The 16,485-nt window shown below is 37.7% G+C and overlaps 2 protein-coding genes across 4 annotated transcripts in view; one reads left to right on the forward strand and one right to left on the reverse strand.

Annotated features, from left to right (window-relative positions):
• NLRP3 (NLR family pyrin domain containing 3) overlaps positions 1-9,981 on the forward strand; it is a 47,286-nt gene extending 37,305 nt beyond the window's left edge. For all 3 annotated transcript variants that reach the window (XM_070465210.1, XM_070465212.1, XM_070465211.1), the window contains 3 exons: positions 5,564-5,734; positions 6,206-6,376; positions 9,296-9,981. In XM_070465210.1, the coding sequence (XP_070321311.1) occupies positions 5,564-5,734; positions 6,206-6,376; positions 9,296-9,395 (442 nt within the window). In that variant the 3' untranslated portion in view covers positions 9,396-9,981. The remainder of the gene's footprint in view (positions 1-5,563; positions 5,735-6,205; positions 6,377-9,295) is intronic.
• Positions 9,982-15,239: 5,258 nt separating this feature from the next.
• LOC110143976 (olfactory receptor 2H2-like) lies at positions 15,240-16,169 on the reverse strand. Its single transcript, XM_020903752.2, has one exon. It carries the CDS (start codon positions 16,110-16,112, stop codon positions 15,240-15,242), a length of 873 nt encoding a protein of 290 aa, XP_020759411.2. The 5' UTR covers positions 16,113-16,169.
• Positions 16,170-16,485: the final 316 nt, after the last annotated feature.

The raw sequence follows: 16,485 nt of genomic DNA on the forward strand, positions 1-16,485 counted from the left end.
TTTTATTTCATTAATGTGATATATCAGGCTTCCCAGGTGGTGCTAGTGGTAAAGAACCTGCCTGCTAAAGCAGGAAATGTAAGCAATGCGGGTTCAATCCCTGGGTGGGGAAGATGGGTTCAGTCCCTGGGTGGGGAAGATCCCCTGGAGGAGGACAAGGCAATCCACTCCAGTATTCTTGTCTGTAGAATCCCACAGACAGAGGAACCTGGAGGGCTATGGTCCATAGGGTCGCAAAGAGTCAGACAGGACTAAAGCAGCTTAGCATCAGAAGCAGCAATGTGATATACCACATTGATTGACTTGCATATGTTGAACAGCCCTGCATCTGAGGATAAATTCCACTTGATTGTGGTGCATGATCCTAATAATGTGTTGCTGAATTTAGTTTACTAGTGTTTTGCTGAGAATTTATATTCATCAAAGAGATTGGCCTCTAGTTTTCTTTTCTTATAGTGTCCTTTTTGGTATCAAGGTAACTGGCCTCATAAAATGAGTTAGTGATTGTTCCTTTCTCTTTGATTTTTGGAAGAATTTGAGAAGAATTGGCAATAATTTTTCTTTAAATGTTTACTAAAACTCACCAGTGAAGTCATCTGGTCCTGGGCTTTTCTTTGTTGTGAGTTTTTTTGAGTGCTACTTCATTCTCTTTATTAGTGATTAGTCTGTTTAGATTTTCTATTTCTGATTCAATGGTATTTAGTATGTTTCTAAGAATTTTTCAGTTTTTTATAGGTTGTCCAGGTGGTTATAGTTGTAGCAGTTCTTATGATCTTTTATATTTCTGTGGTATCAGTTTTAATGTCTCACCTTTTTTTATAATTTTATTGATTTGGGTTTTCTCTCTCTTTATTTATTTATTTTCCTAGCTAAACGTTTGTAAATTTTCTAAGGGCCAACTCAATTTGCTAATTTTTTTCCTGTTATTTCCCTGTTCTTTATTTTACTTATTTCTGCTATAATCTTTTTTATTTCCTTCCTTTTGTTAACTTTGGGCTTATTTTATTCCCCTTCTTCTAGTTCCTTGAGGTGTAAGGTTAGTTGTTTAATTGTTGCTGCTGTTTAGTAGCTAAGTTGTGTCTGACTCTTTTGGATCCCATGGACCTTAGCCTGCCAAATTCCTCTGTCCATGGGATTTCCCAAGCAAGAATACTGGAGTGAGTTGAGATTTCCTTCTCCAGGGAGATCTTCCTGACCCAGGGATTGAACCTGTTTTTCCTGTATTGACAGGTAGATTTTTTACCTCTGAGCCATCAGGGAAGTCTAGCTGCTTAATTAAGATCTCTCAATTTTCTTGATGTGTGCATTTATACCTAGAAACTTCCCTATCAGAAATGATTTTGCTGCATCCTCTAAGTTTTGGTATATTGTGTTTTAATTTTTGTCTAACTCAAGCTATTGTTTCCTGCAACAATTTTTCTCTGACCCATTGGTTGTTCAGAAGTGTGTTGTTTAAATTTTCATGTGTTTGAGTTTCCTCAATTACCCTCCTGTTATTGATTTCTAGGTTTGTACCATTATGGTCAGAGAAGATACTTGGCATAATTTCAATCTTGAATTTTTTAAGATTTGTTTTGTGGCCTAACATATGATCCATCCTAGAAAATGTTTCAAGTGCTCTTGAGATGAATGTGTATCCTACTGTTAAAGTAGTTCCAACAAAAGTTTATTTTATTTCAATAGCAGAAGCTAAAAGTCCAAGATCAAGGTGTTGTCAGGGTTGGTTTCTTCTGATGTCTGTGAGGAAGGATCTGTTCCATACTTCTCTTCCAGTTTCTCATTGTTTACTGGCAATCTTTGACATTCCTTGACTTGTAGGTACATCATTTCAATCATAGTTTTTTCAGCACATGGTATTCTAACTGTGCTGATGTGTGTCTATCTCTGTTTGAATATCCCCCTTTTATAATGATATCAGTCTTATTGGACTAGAGCTTACTTTAATCACCTCATCTTAACTAGTTACATCTTCAATAACCCTATTTTAAAATAAGATCACATTCTGAAGTACTGGGGGATAAGACTTCAACATATGAAATTTTGGGGGACATGATTCAACCCATAACACTATGTCTGTCCAAACAGGAATCATTATGTGGATACTTTTCCATGATTGGCTTTTTTCGTTTATTGTGGACACATTGCCATGTTGCTATATACAAATCTACAGATTTTGGTAATGCTCTGTAGTATTCATTACAGTAATGTAGTTAGCTGCTCATTGAATGATGTAGTATTGAATGAGTTTCTTTTTTACTGTTACAAGTAACTCTGAAAACAGCATATTTATATATACTTTATATAAGCATATTTCTTTTCTTTTGAGACAGAAACCTATAAGTAAAATTAATAAGACAAAACTTAGGCATTTTATATTTTGTTAGATACAGTCAAATTTCCTTATCTTGAACTTTAGACCTTTCTTTCTGACCGCATATTGCCCCTGCCCCCTCCACAGTGTTACATCAGCATCACATACTAAGCATTTGTAAATCTTTATTTCTTGTAACTTACTTCTCATCCTTCTCCTTTGCCCTCTTCTTGCCCTCTCTATTCCATGTTGTTGAAAAGTGGGACTTTCCAGGGGGCTGACAAGTAAACAGAGGATCATTTTTATTTTGTTTTTACTTTCAATCCCTGCTGTCTTTCATCTTTCTTTTACGTAACACTACAGGGAATCTTCTAAAGTGTAAATTGTTTAATATTGGACTTTTGCTCAAAAAACCTTCAGAAGTTCTTCTTTGAAGTCTGAGTAAATTTAATATATCTTAGCTTGGCACATAAGGCTATACCTGATCAGCCATAGATCACTGCTCCTCCCTCTTGCCTACCAGGCCCTTCACTCTGTTTTGAGTCATACTAAATTAATTTTTAATTCTAAGAACCTGGTCACTCTTCCACTCTTCCTCACCCTTGTGTAGCATTTTCCTTTTGCCTGAAGGGTTACCCTTACTCTCCCATTTCCACCATCCACCTAGAACACACCTTATTCTTCAGTTAATTTCTCTGATTCTTAGTTTTTCTATTTAAAAATAAAGCTAAAAATAACACCTGCATCTTGGTTTTGTAATACTTTAATGAAATAATCCTATTTAAATTTATCATCATGGAGCCAGGTGCTTAGTAGATAATCAGTAGATGTTAAACCTTCTTCCTCAGTTTTCTTTGTGAGACATTTTTGTGACATAAATCACAAACTCATTAGTAATTTTTAAAAAGTCAATCACCATATAATACATGGTGAAATATCTACGTTCAGTAAATGTAAATGTAGATCTGAGTTGAATGGATTGGGTGAAGCCAAGATATATGATGTTGGTTACATTCCTCTAACCTAATAGATTGTTTGATAGGGCATGGTGGTTTGATTTTCTAAACATTTCAATACATGCTCTGTGTACCCATCAGTCAATCTCAGTGGTTAACAATACTTTGATAAGCCTGATGTAACTTATTCTTGACAAAAACCACCCTATCTGTTGGTAATTGCTGCCACTTCATTGTGTACTTCTCCTCAGACATCTGTTGTATAATACCTTCCAACCCTTTTATTTTGGAAACAGTGGTGAAGATTACTATTCTGTAACTGTCAAAACAGTCTTACTTTCCTTTTTGATGACTATCTCTAGGCTTCTGGCATTTTTGCCAGTATCTTAGTCCATTTGGACTGTAATAACAAAAATACTACAGACTGGGTGTCTCAAACAACAAATATTTATTTCTCACTGTTCTGGTTGTTGGAAATCCAAGGTTAGGGTTAGGCCTGTAGATTACCTGGTTCCTGATAAGAACTCTGTTCCTACCTTGCATATAGCCATTCTTGTTGTGTTTTCACATGGTAATAGGAGCAAAGCAAATCTCTGGGGTCTCTTTTGTAAGGGTGCTATTCCCATCATGAGGACTCCACCCTCAAGACCTAATCACATCTCAAAGGCCCCACATTCTAATACCATCACATTGGGAGTTAAGATTTCAACGTATGAAATTTGGCGGTAGGGGACTACAAATATTCATTCTAACAGCCAAGAGTCCTGAAAAACTCTTCTGCATGTTCACTGAAGACCCTCTGATAAAATTCTTCTTCGCTGGAGATAAGAGCTTGCTATAAACCACTCAGTTTCTTTTGCTCGTCCCTCTCGGGCTTCATTTCCCTCTTTGTCTTGCTTGCTCAGTCTTTTGTTGTGATTCATCCTTGACTAGGAAGATGGAGACCAGTGGGTGGGTAAGTGCTTCTGTTTCCTTTGGGTCATCTGTTCACGCTATACTATCTGAGTGACTTCCTTCTATTTTTCCTGATTCCAAGACACCTTAGAATTTAAAAACATATCATTGTTAAGGGTTATGGCAGAAAGGAATGTGCCTGCATGAGATACTCTTAAATCAAGGCTTTGTTCAAGGTCTTACATTGTGACTTTCTGTATACTGTATACCACCCTCTGAGCTTCTTTTCAGGAGTGACACAGCTCTCTTTTCAGAGCTCTCATGCTGTTGTTGGGTGATAATGCTATATTATAGTATTATCTAGTTACAAAGTTGAGCAGCTTGTGAAATGCTTTTTCACAAACGTATGGTATATGTTTCACAAATGTATGGTGTATGCCCAACCTGAGAGTACATCAACAGTCTTAATTTTACTGAGTATAATGTAAAAAGAGGCTTTATGCTCTGAGAAACGCTTTATAGTGCAGAACATAGTATGAGGTAGATAGAAGGGGCAACAGAGCAGGGGATGACTCTAGAAGGTGCTAGTATAGGTTCCTTCTCTTCCAAATACTTGCTCTTTGACCTTAAGGGGAACATGATTTGACGAGCTTTAGCTTTCTCCTCTGTAAAAAAATATTCAATAGTTAGAGCTACACTGTCCCCTTGCCCAGTTGATAGAAAAATCAAATAAGGTAGTCTCTGCAGTTAATATAAAAATAATGAGAATTAGTATTAATAGTAAGAAATAATCTGGGATGTCTTTCTTGAAGAAGTTCTTGTGAGGAACATGTAGAGCCAGAGGGAATATATGTAGGAAGAAGGAGAAATGTGGAGGTAATGTGGATCAGTTTGCTTTTGCTGTCTCTTCTACTGACCCCAGGAAAGCATCTGCTTAGACATCATCTGTAGCTTTTATGAGGCCAGAGATAGGGAGTCATACTGTCTACAGATTATATTCAAGATGCTGGCTTCTGGCCTGTAAGTTGAGGGATGAAACTTTTCAGATAAGATGAAGTTCCTATGTTGAGACAGCTGTGTGATGTCCAAGAAAGGTTGGGCATTGAGGACTCTCTTTTTTTTTTTTTAAATTTATTTTAGTTTTATTGGAGTACAGTTGATTTACAATGTGCTAGCTTCAGGTGTACAACAAAGTGATTCAGTTATACATGTACATATATTCATTCTTTTTTAGATTCTTTTCTCATATAGGTTTTCACAGAATATTGCGTAGAATTCCTTGTGCTATGTACTCCTTGTTGGTTATCATGTTATACATAGTAGTGTGTGTATGTTCATCCTAAGTTCCTGATTTATCCTCCCTGCCCCACATTGAATTTTCTTTTCCTTATTCCTTCCACAGGTTGGTGAATTCTGGCCTTACATCAGGTTGTTGTCCAGCTCTATCCTCAGTGCTCAGTACAAATCCGAATCTCACCCACCTTTACCTACAGGGCAATGCTCTTGGAGACATGGGGGTCAAGCTACTCTGTAAGGGACTCTTGCACCACGACTGCAAGCTTCAGGTGTTGGAGTAAGTCTCTTAGCTTATTACGGTGATGGGAATGCATAGTGGCCCCAGGGAACGAGGTAGTTTGGGAGAATGATGAATCTGTATCTGAGAAGTGATAGTGTCTTCCTAGGGTTTGGTTTATCACAGGATTATGAGACTGGGAGAAGTTGTACTTTTAGATAGTATAAAGGTAAATACTAGAGTTCCTTGGGGTTGGTACGTACTTTTGTCTTAGGAAAATTTGTGGGGAGACACAGAATTTGGAAAGAACTGTTTCACAAACTGCTCTTACTAATTTGATCTGCACAATCCAGTAGATTGGAAAAAGTACTCTCATTTGAAGAGGAAAGAATAACTCTTGGCACATAAAGCAGTTCAAAGCTTGTTAATTCTGAGCTTTTCCTACATTTGAAATATTACAGACAGAGACCTGGGAGACCTGTGTAGGATAATTAAGGAGACATTTTTTAAAAGTCACCTTCTTTCTTGCAGGTTAGATAACTGCAGCCTCACATCACACTGCTGCTGGGATCTTTCCACACTTCTAACTTCTAACCAGAGCCTGCGAAAGCTGAGTCTAGGCAACAACGACTTGGGAGATCTGGGGGTCATGCTTCTCTGTGAAGTGCTCAAACAGCAGGGCTGCCTCCTGAAAAGCCTGAGGTAAGTGTGCCCTGAAGAGATTTGTATGGCACGGCTCACAGTGCTAAAGAAAATTTTTGCAGTTTCCAAAATCCAGGATGGCTTCATTCACACTCTGGGTAAGGTTGTTCAGTTCAGTTCAGTTTAGTCGCTCAGTCTAAAGGTTGAGCCTTGTCCAACTGCAGCTTTTTTTTTTTTTTTTTAATATATACTGTATGTGAGTCGTGAACTACATATTCAACTTCGTCCAGATGTTTAGAATAATGAAGTTTCAGTTGGGTGTGAAAATACTTTCCATCCATATTCTTGAAAAAAACACAATTCCCAATGAAAGTAGCTAAATAGAATTATATTTCTCTACAAGGTATTATACTTTGTAAAAGTAGACCTGTCTATTGTAAAAGTCCTTGCATAGTAGGGTGTTGTGCATCTTGTTTCTGAGAATTTCTAGGTGAAAAGTGCTCCAGAAACATCAAGATCGTAAATTCATAAAATTTGGCCTATATTCAGGGTGTTGGGACCGTCTGCTCCCTTCTATCATCAATGATACTGCTAAGCCACTCATTGATTACCTCTCTAGTAAGAGCTTCCTAGATAGTTTCATGACTTCTGCTAGCATTGGTAATCACATCCTTCACTAAAGATTTCCTTCACTTGGTTTTAGGGACAACATACTCTACTCTGAATTTTCTCCTATTACATTGGCTATTTCTGCTTAGTCTCCTCTGGTTTCTCTTCATCATCTTGACCTTTGCATGCTGAATACCCAGAACTCAATCTCTGAGTTAATTTTTCTTCTCTACACTTTCTGCTTTAAAAAAAAAAAAAAAAATCATCTAGTCTTCTGGTTTTATCACATACACGCTGTACCCCTCCCTGCAGTTCATATCTCCCTGAATTCCATGTCTAAATGCTTGTCTCACCTTTCTGCTTATATACCTAATAAGCCACCCAAACTTGACACGTCCAAACCCAAACCTGTGCTGTTACCCTCTGTGTAAAATCCGTTTCTTACCTACCTCAGTCAATGGTAACTCAGTCTGAACTGTTCAGGTGCAGAAAGCCTGGTGTTGTCTTTGATACTTTTTCTTTATGTGCATATCCAGTCCAATGGCATGTCCTTTTAACTCTGTTTTCACAGCATGCCCACTCATTGACCACTTTTTGCCAGCTTCACAGCTCCTTTCCTGGTTCAAGCCATTGTCACCTCTTGTCTGGACTGTCCTGGTGACATTCTGATAGGCTATTCTGCATCTACCACTGCAGATGGAGGGTATAGCTAAAACGTGAGTCAGAGCATATCACTCCTACTAACATGCTTGTTTCACAAAGCAAGAGCCATAAACTCATGGCAGCATCTAAGGCCCCACGTAATCCTGCTATTTCTGCAGTCATCTTCTAACCCTAGTTCCTTCTCCATTCACACTATTCTCTTTGCTGTTTCAAAAAACACTGTCACCTCTGAAACTATATACTTGCTGTTCCCTCTACCTGGGACTTCTTACACTCTGATGTCCATATGTCTTATTCCTGTGCATCCTTAAATTCTTTGCTCAGAGGTCTTTTCTGTGAGTCTGACTGTAACCATCCTACTGAAAATAGCAACCCAGCAATGCCTTTTCTCTTCTCTGCTTATTTTCCTCCACTGTGTTGAACACCATCATATAAGCTACATCATTTTCTTGCTTACTTATTATCTATATCTTTAAGACACTCTGGAGATGAGGGACAAGCTCGACACAGACTGGGGAATCCATGGATGCAGTCAATCTGCCTTGTGAACTCAGGCTGCCATAACAAAATAGAATAGTCTATATGCCTTAAACAAATCATAGTCACTCATTTCTCATAGTTCTGGAGGGCGGAACATCCACGATCACGGTGCTGGCTGATTTGGTTTCTGGTGAGAGCTTTCTTCTGGGCTTGTTGTGTCCTCATGTGGTACACAGAGAGAAAGACAGACAGACAGAGACAGAGAGAGAGTACGTGCCATGGTATCTTTTCTTATAAGGACACTAAGCCCATCTTAAGGACTCATCCCCATGAACTCATCTAACCCTCATTACATCCTGAAGGCTCCATTTCCAAATACCATCATAGTGAGGGTTAGGGCTTTAACATATGAATTTTGAAGGAACATAAACCATCCATAGCACACCCAAATCAAGATTATTAGAAATGATACAGGACAAATAGCGTAATTTCTTACTTAAGTTGTAAGGGAGATTTAAAAAAAAAAAAAAGAGATGGAGGAAGAACTCATATCATTGATAGGCATACCAAGCAATTACAATATGTGGATTTTTTTTTGGCGTAGTGGAGGGGTGGGCTATGGCTCATGGGAACTTGTTTCCCTGACAAGGAATTGAACCTAGACCACAGGAGTGAAAGCACCAAATTAACCACTGGATCATCAGGGAATTCTCAATGTGTGGACTTTATATGGCTCCGGATTAAATGAACATAGTATAAAAATTTTACCAGATTGTTGAGGAAATTGAAACACTGATTGGACATATATTAATATGTGAAAGTTATTGTTAACTTTTTTTGGGTGTGATAATTGCATTGTAATTCTCTTTTAAAAGTTTTTTCATTTCACATATTGATATATTTATAGACGTTTGAACTGCTGTGCTTACAATAATCCACTGATGTGAGGAGTTGGGTGGGTAATAGCTGAAACAAGGCTGGCCATGAGTTGTAAACTGTCAAAGCTAGATGGCAGGATTAACTATACTATTCTCTTTATATTTGCATGTTTAAATATTTCTAAACTTGAAGGTTAAAAATGTAACAGAAACCACAATAGGCATGATGTGCAGCACTGGAAAGCTGAGAAGTGTGAGGTTAAGAGAGGAGACGAGATTTTTAAAGCCAAAAACTCTGAAAGTGTTCATTTGAAGAGTGTAATCCAAGGCTCTCTTTTTGCTTTTATAGGTTGTGTGAGATGTATTTCAACTATGATACAAAACGTGCCCTAGAAACACTTCAAGAAGAAAAGCCTGAATTAACCATTGTCTTTGAGCCTTCTCGGTAGTGGTGGAAGCACTCTGCCTTTCGGGTGTGGACAAGTTGTAGTGAGCATTCCTCCTTCAGCATTAAGATCACCTCTCTGCAATTCTTCTGGTCCAGTGAGGAAGAGCGAAAACTTGCTGATGGTCCTTCTGCCTGGTGAATGTGAGAATCTCCTTTACCCCTAGGTTGAAGACACCAGTGCGATAAAATCATCAAATGAAACAGTTCTTACCACAGTGCCTTAGTCAGAGAATGTGTTCCTTTTGGTGACCTCACGTATCTAACTCATTCAGGAAAACACTTTTTCCTTCTTTTTCTCTTTTTACTCTAACTCTCCTTTCCTTTGTACCTCTCCCCACTTTTCTTCTTTGACTATATCATCTTTCCTGCCATCTTTCTCTTAATTGACCATAACAGAATGAGTTAACTATATATTATGCTGCAATTTTGTAGCAGCAACTTATTTATTTTTAATTTTTGAACAGTTATATATTCTAATAAGATAATTGATGTTTATTGTATTGTAGCTGGTTGGAAATTTTGAAAATAGAAAAAAACTTTATTGTATTTATTGAGTTAAATTGTTTCCTTTCCTTGGTTTTAAGAGAGGATGCCTAGAAAGACTTTTACTTATTTATCTAAACTACTAAAGATAAATTAAATTGCTTCATGTATTAAAAAAATCTCTTTGCCAAATGATTCAATTTTAATGAATAAGGAAAAAATCCTTCTAACTCTGATGGTTGAAATTTCAGTTCTGGTAAGACAGGAGGTTGAAAATCATGCAAAGGAAAATTTTAAAGTAGATGGAGCCTATATTCATAAATAGAAGTATTATGTAGAAAATGCATTTTGCCTTCAGTTTTAAGAATTTGTCTTGGATTTATCCCATCACAAGAACATTTCATCCATCACACTTCACATAGCATTAACTCATTAATATGTATTGATTAATTACTTTTCCACACATGGAGAAACTCTTGAACCACAGGGAATTGTTCAAGATAGAAATACTACTTCTTTTTTCAAGTGAGTCATCTAGACCTTGCTTGTCAAAGTGTAGCCTATGGATTTCTGAAAAGATGAAAGTTAGTCACTCAATCATGTCCAACTCTTTGCAACCCCATGGAGTATAGTTTTCCAGGCTCCTCTGTCCGTGGAATTCTCCAGGCAACACTACTGGAGTGGGTTGCCATTCCCTTCTCCAGGGGATCTTTCAGACCCAGGGATCAAAACTGCTTTTTTAGATGGGTTAACTTTTTTTCATGGTAAGACTCTTTCAATAGGGAAGGAGTATGTAATTTATATTCTGATGCAAAGTCTTTGTCTTTGTCTTCTGTAGGACCAACACTTTTGAGTAACTCTAGTCTCAATATTTGTATTTTTGCATCTTAGTAAAGTGAGGTATTGCAGACTGCCTATCTGCTAAAAATACCTTGACATTCAGGATAAAATATAATTAGAAACACACAGCTAAGCTGGAAAGATAGAAAAATTTCTGTGCACTAGGCTCTCAAAATTGAATTAAGAGTTTACCTCTCAAAGGTCAAGAGAAATATCTGAATAAAGACTCCACAGTATAACTATTAATTTGGAAAAATCCATGAAGTTTTCCTCACAAGGAGAACTAAACAATAAGTAAAGATGATGGATAGAAAATCAATATGCAAACATCAAAACAAGCAGTTGAAAAGAAATCATTCTTTCCAATCATCATAGTAAAAATTGGGTCAGGCATGAAGCATCAATGGGTGCTAAAACCTAATAGAAAATTGCAGGATTCTTATGTAGTCTGAAATTATCTTTTTACATTGGCTAATCAGTTGCAAAAGAAAAATACTAACTATATAAAAAGCAGAAACTAGACAGTACCCTGACCATCTAATAAAAAATATCAAGGAGGGCAGATGGATGCCTTCTTTCAGGTAAAATGACTTGAGGAGAAACTGATATTACTATTGTGTGTTTCTGGTTGAGAACCCAAAATTTAATTAGCAAACACCACCCAAACTCCAAATGAGGAAGTTCTATGAAAACGGAAAGGAGACTATATTCTTCAAGAATGTCAATGTCAGTGTTAATAATGGGTAGATGTTGGGGTGGGAGAGTTATTAAATTATCCTTTAAATTGTCCTTATTCATGTATCTTTTATGTGCATATGTTATTTCCAAATAAAAAGTTTAAATAATTAAAAAAACAGTATTTCTAAACACCTGCAACTTAAAATATAACAGAGTCCTATTAATCATAGCAATAAAAGTTATTAAGTGTACAGGCAAAAGAAGAGCAAAGATAATTTTTGTCACCATCCAAGTCTACAAAGATTCATCCACTGTGGTCATTGACCAAAAGTGCACTCTGTGCTTCAGACAGAGGAAATTAGAGATGACTACAAGATGCTTTGTGTTGTGGGCAAACATGTTTCTTAGATAGATGTATCTCAGGAAGAATTTTAATAAACCCAGTTTCTTTCATCTTACCTTACATAAAAAAGCACAGTAAACGTTAACTTGAGATATTTTTTCTTCGTGACTAGCAATAATCTTTACCAAGATGTATTCTTAGCTATCCTCATTCCCTAAGGCCTTCAGTTTTAAGAATTTTTCTTGGATTTATCTCATGTATACTGGCTTCTACCGCTACCTCTTTGGAGCAGTTCCTCAGAGGTATCTGAGAGGCTCAGATACTGCCCCCCAACCAAGTCTCATGTATACTGACTTCTTACCCTACTTCTTTGGAGCAGTTCCTCAGAGGTATCTGAGAGGCTATCTCCTGGACTAAAGTCCTCAGTAAGATCTTGAATAAAATTTAACTTGTATATTTTTCTTTCAGTCAATATTCACCTGGAATAAATTTTTTGAAAATTGTATAAAAAGCATACCAAAGAAGACCTGAATGAATGGAGAGATTGAGAGATATGTCATGTTTATGGATGTGAAGATTCAGCAGCATTCACTGCTGATTATCCCTCCCCTCAAACTAAAATTCAATCCAATTGTCATTAACATACTGACAGAGATTTCCACAGAATTGAGCAAGATAGTGTTTAAATGAATAGGAAAAATAAGAATCAAAGCATATCCGGAAGAAACTCAACAACGTAGGAGAACTTGCCACACTAGAGCTTAATAACTGATTGAGGTAGTATAGACAGGAGATAATTCATGCACAAGCATAGGCATGCATGGAAATATGATTTACGATACCAAAAATGTTGAGAAAAGGAAAGACTAGTCAATGAACCTGAATGGGACAAGCAGCCATGTACATAGAAACATTGTATTTCTGCCTTATATGATACAAATAAATCTCAAATGTAATGAAGACACATTTTAAAAGCAAAGCTAAATGTACAACAATGTGACTATAGTTAATAATACTGAATTATATCCTTGAAGTTTGCTAAGGGGGTAGGTTTTAAATGTTCTCATCTCACACAAATAGGCACATATACACAAAAGGAAAAGTGCAACTATGTGAGATAATGGATATGTTAATTAGCTTGATTGAGTTGATTGTTTCACAATGTATGTATGTGTGCATGCTCAATTGCTAACTGACTCTTTGTGACCTCATGGACTGCAGCCCACCAGGCTTCTCTGTCCATGGAATTCTCCAGGCAAGAATACTGGAGTAGGTAGTCATTCCCTTTTTCAGGGTATCCTCCTGATCTAGGGATCAAACCTGGGTCTCCTGTCTTCTTCTTTTTTTTTTTTCCATTTATTTTTATTAGTTGGAGGCTAATTACTTCACATCATTGCAGTGGTCTTTGTCATACACTGAAATGAATCAGCCATGGATTCACATGTATTCCCCATCCCGGTCCCCCCTTTCACCTCCCTCCTGTCTTCTTAACAGAGAGAAAAGCCACATTCAAGAATATTGGAGTGGGTTGCTGTTTCCTTCTCCAGGGGATCTTCAAGACCCAGGGATTGAACCCTGGTCTCCTGCATTTGCAGGCAGATTCTTTACTGTCTGAGCCCCCAGAGAAGTCCATTCAAGTCTTACATCAGCTTACTTTTAAAATTCATTACTCAATTAAATTTATTCTAAACTCAGTCAATCTTAACAATGCACAAAACATTTTTCTCAGGGTCTACTTTCCAAAAACCTTCCCATCATTTTCTATATACATCACTTAATTTTTTTCTATTCAGAGATAGTCAGCTTTAAGACAGAGTTACATTCTTCTCCCTTAATAAAATACAATTCCATTCCTTATATCTTCTTTACTGAAAACACACATTCTACTTTCTTTAAAAGTTTTTTCCACATTAAGTTCACCTTTCCTGTTGACAAATTTGTAACAGAATAAGGTTTTATTTGATCTCTAGTAAATGTAGGTACAACAGAAGTTCTGTACTTAACATTGATGACTCTAAAGACATGTCTATATTAATCCAACAAGCTTAAGCCACCTTCAGTACTAAACTCATATTTAGTACTGAATATTTTCCAGATGACATGAAACTGAAATTTATTCTGGTTGGATTATTTTCTGTTTCTGAGTATTTGTATAAGCATTCAATTTCCTTTAAGCCAATTAAATAGAACTCTCTTGAATCAATTTTTGGCAATACCATGCAGCTGTAACATATACAAATTCTTAACAATCACACACATACAGAGGTCTCATAGTTCCCATTACAAAATTTCAGCCTTGAGTCAGGTACAATATCATAAAACTCATCAGTTACAAACTGTTGGATTGCAATTAGGCTTCTGGCAGATGGAACAAATCAAACTCATTTGTCTAGACGGCTAAATCTTTTTACTAATATTTACAGAAAAGACGGGCTTACCTGATGGTGCAGTGGTAAAGAATCCACCTGCCAGTGCAGGAGAGGTGGGTTTGATCTCTGGGTCAGGAAGATGCTTTGGAGGAGGAAATAGCAACCCACTCCGGTATTTTTGCCTGGGAAATCCCATAGACAGAGGAGCCTGGTGGGCTACAGTCCCCAGGGTCACAAGAGTTGGACACGACTTAGCAATTAAACAACAACAGAAAAGACTCAGGATTTCTATTTATCCTTGAAAAGTCAAGGCCTAAATTATTTGGCTTGCTTTTCAAAATTTGTCTTGAAAAGGTGTTGGAAATAAAAGTTCCTGGGAAGACCAGGTAGGACATTCACATCTTAAAAGTACAGGCAAGTTTCTTCTTGGTTGACTTTGTTTCCCTTTTGTTTAATGCTTAGAACCCTCTTAAGATAAATAGGGAAGATTTGGGGAGTTGTAAAAGGATTGATGGGCTTTGGATTATTTTTGAAGCCATACCTTTGGTCCTATAAAGACTGGATTTGTAAAATAAGGACAGTTTTTTTTTCTTCTTTTTCAAAGAATTGGATAGCCACCTCAATGATTATCAAAGGACTGATGCACCCATTCACGTATGTTATAAGATTTTACATTCCCTCATTTAGCTTAGGGGAGAAGGCCTTCCCTCCAAACTTCCATCAGGCTCCAAATATCAACTATTGTTAGTCAAACTAGTGGGAAGGAAAACTAAAAATGAGGGGTATATGTCTATGTATAACTGATTCACTTTGTTGTATGGCAGAAACTAACACAACATTGTAAAGCAACTATACTCCAATAAAAATGGAAAAAAATAAAATATATGGTGTCTATTATGTGCTGGTAACATGATGGGAACAATGTTGCACTTCCATTTAAATTTAAGAACAACATTGCAGGATGCATCAAATTTTACTATTGACAGATATTCTGTCTGGACAAATCATGCTTTTGACCTTTCACATTTGTGTTGATAATTGAGAGTCCCCACAAAAGAAATACCACATGTTTAATGCTGTGAGCAACTGGACAAAGGCTGACAAATTAGCTCCTGAATCTGAGCTGATTTCCTTACTGCACATTGGATGTTCTGTCTTTCCAAAATAGCCTCTTGAGAGCCCCCTTCATGTCCTTGTTCCTCAAGGTATAGATGAGAGGGTTGAGAGTGGGGGTCACCACAGTGTAGAAAAGAGTTAGAAACTTTCCTCCCTTCTGGGAAAAATGGCTTCGGGGCTGGATGTAAACCGCACTGACAGTGCAGTAGAAGAGAAAAACAACAACCAGGTGAGAAGAACAGGTTTGGAAGGCCTTCCTCCTCCCTTCATGGGACTGGATGGCCAGCACTGTCTGGGTAATGTGACCATAGGAGATAAGGATGAGCAGGAGTGGCACCATCAGGAAGACAGAGCCAATAACAGAAATCTGGAGCTCATTGGAGTGTGTGTCCCCACAGGCCAGACGGATCAGTGCAGGGACTTCACAGACAAAGTCGTCCACCCGGTGATGATGGCAGAAGGGGAGCTTCATGGTGGTGGGTGACTGCACCAAGGTGCCAAATATCCCACTTGCCCAGACCAAGAATGCTAGCTTGTGACACACGTGAGGCTGCATGATGACTGTATAGTATAGGGGTCGGCACACTGCCACGTATCTGTCGAAGGCCATGACCAGCAGCAGCACACACTCTGCAGCTCCCAGTCCCAAGAAGATATAGAGCTGGACTGCACACCCCAGGTAGCTGATGGTCTTGTCTGGGCCCCCGAGATGGACTAGCATCTGGGGAATGCAGCTGGTGGTGAAACAGAGGTCCAGGATGGACAGGTTGGTGAGGAAGAAGTACATGGGGGTGTGGAGGTGGGGGTCTAGGTGGAACAGAAGTATGATTGTGGTGTTGCCCACTAGGGTGACCATGTAAGAGATAGACACAGTCACAAAAAGGGTCATTTCAAGGCTGGGGCTATCTGAAAAACCCAAAAGGATGAAGTCATCTGGGATGGTGCCATTGACATGTCCATCTAGTGCCCATCTGGAACTGCAAGAAGCAAGACATCAATCAGAATATCACCTAGAGGTGGCAGAGAAAAGTTATTTGTAATTTTAGAAAACTGTCTCTATTATCCTATATTAATATTTTTTCTGATGTTTTGCTGACTTTTTTTTCATCCTGTTAATTTTTGGATATTTTCATCTGTTCATTTCTTCAGACTTGGATAATTTTAGCATTTTCTTAGAAGCCAAGAGTATGGTAAGTGAATGTTCAAAATTAACCCTTGCCACTACCATCAACTACATGCTAAAAACTGGACAACCTACAAGA

The sequence above is a fragment of the Odocoileus virginianus genome, chromosome 3 (assembly GCF_023699985.2).
Source record: "Odocoileus virginianus isolate 20LAN1187 ecotype Illinois chromosome 3, Ovbor_1.2, whole genome shotgun sequence".
Classification (NCBI taxonomy): Eukaryota; Metazoa; Chordata; class Mammalia; order Artiodactyla; family Cervidae; genus Odocoileus; species Odocoileus virginianus.

Excerpts from the sequence above, each read along its gene's own strand:
- LOC110143976 (XM_020903752.2), bottom strand. The coding sequence starts at position 16,112 with ATGACCCTTTTTGTGACTGTGTCTATCTCTTACATGGTCACCCTAGTG.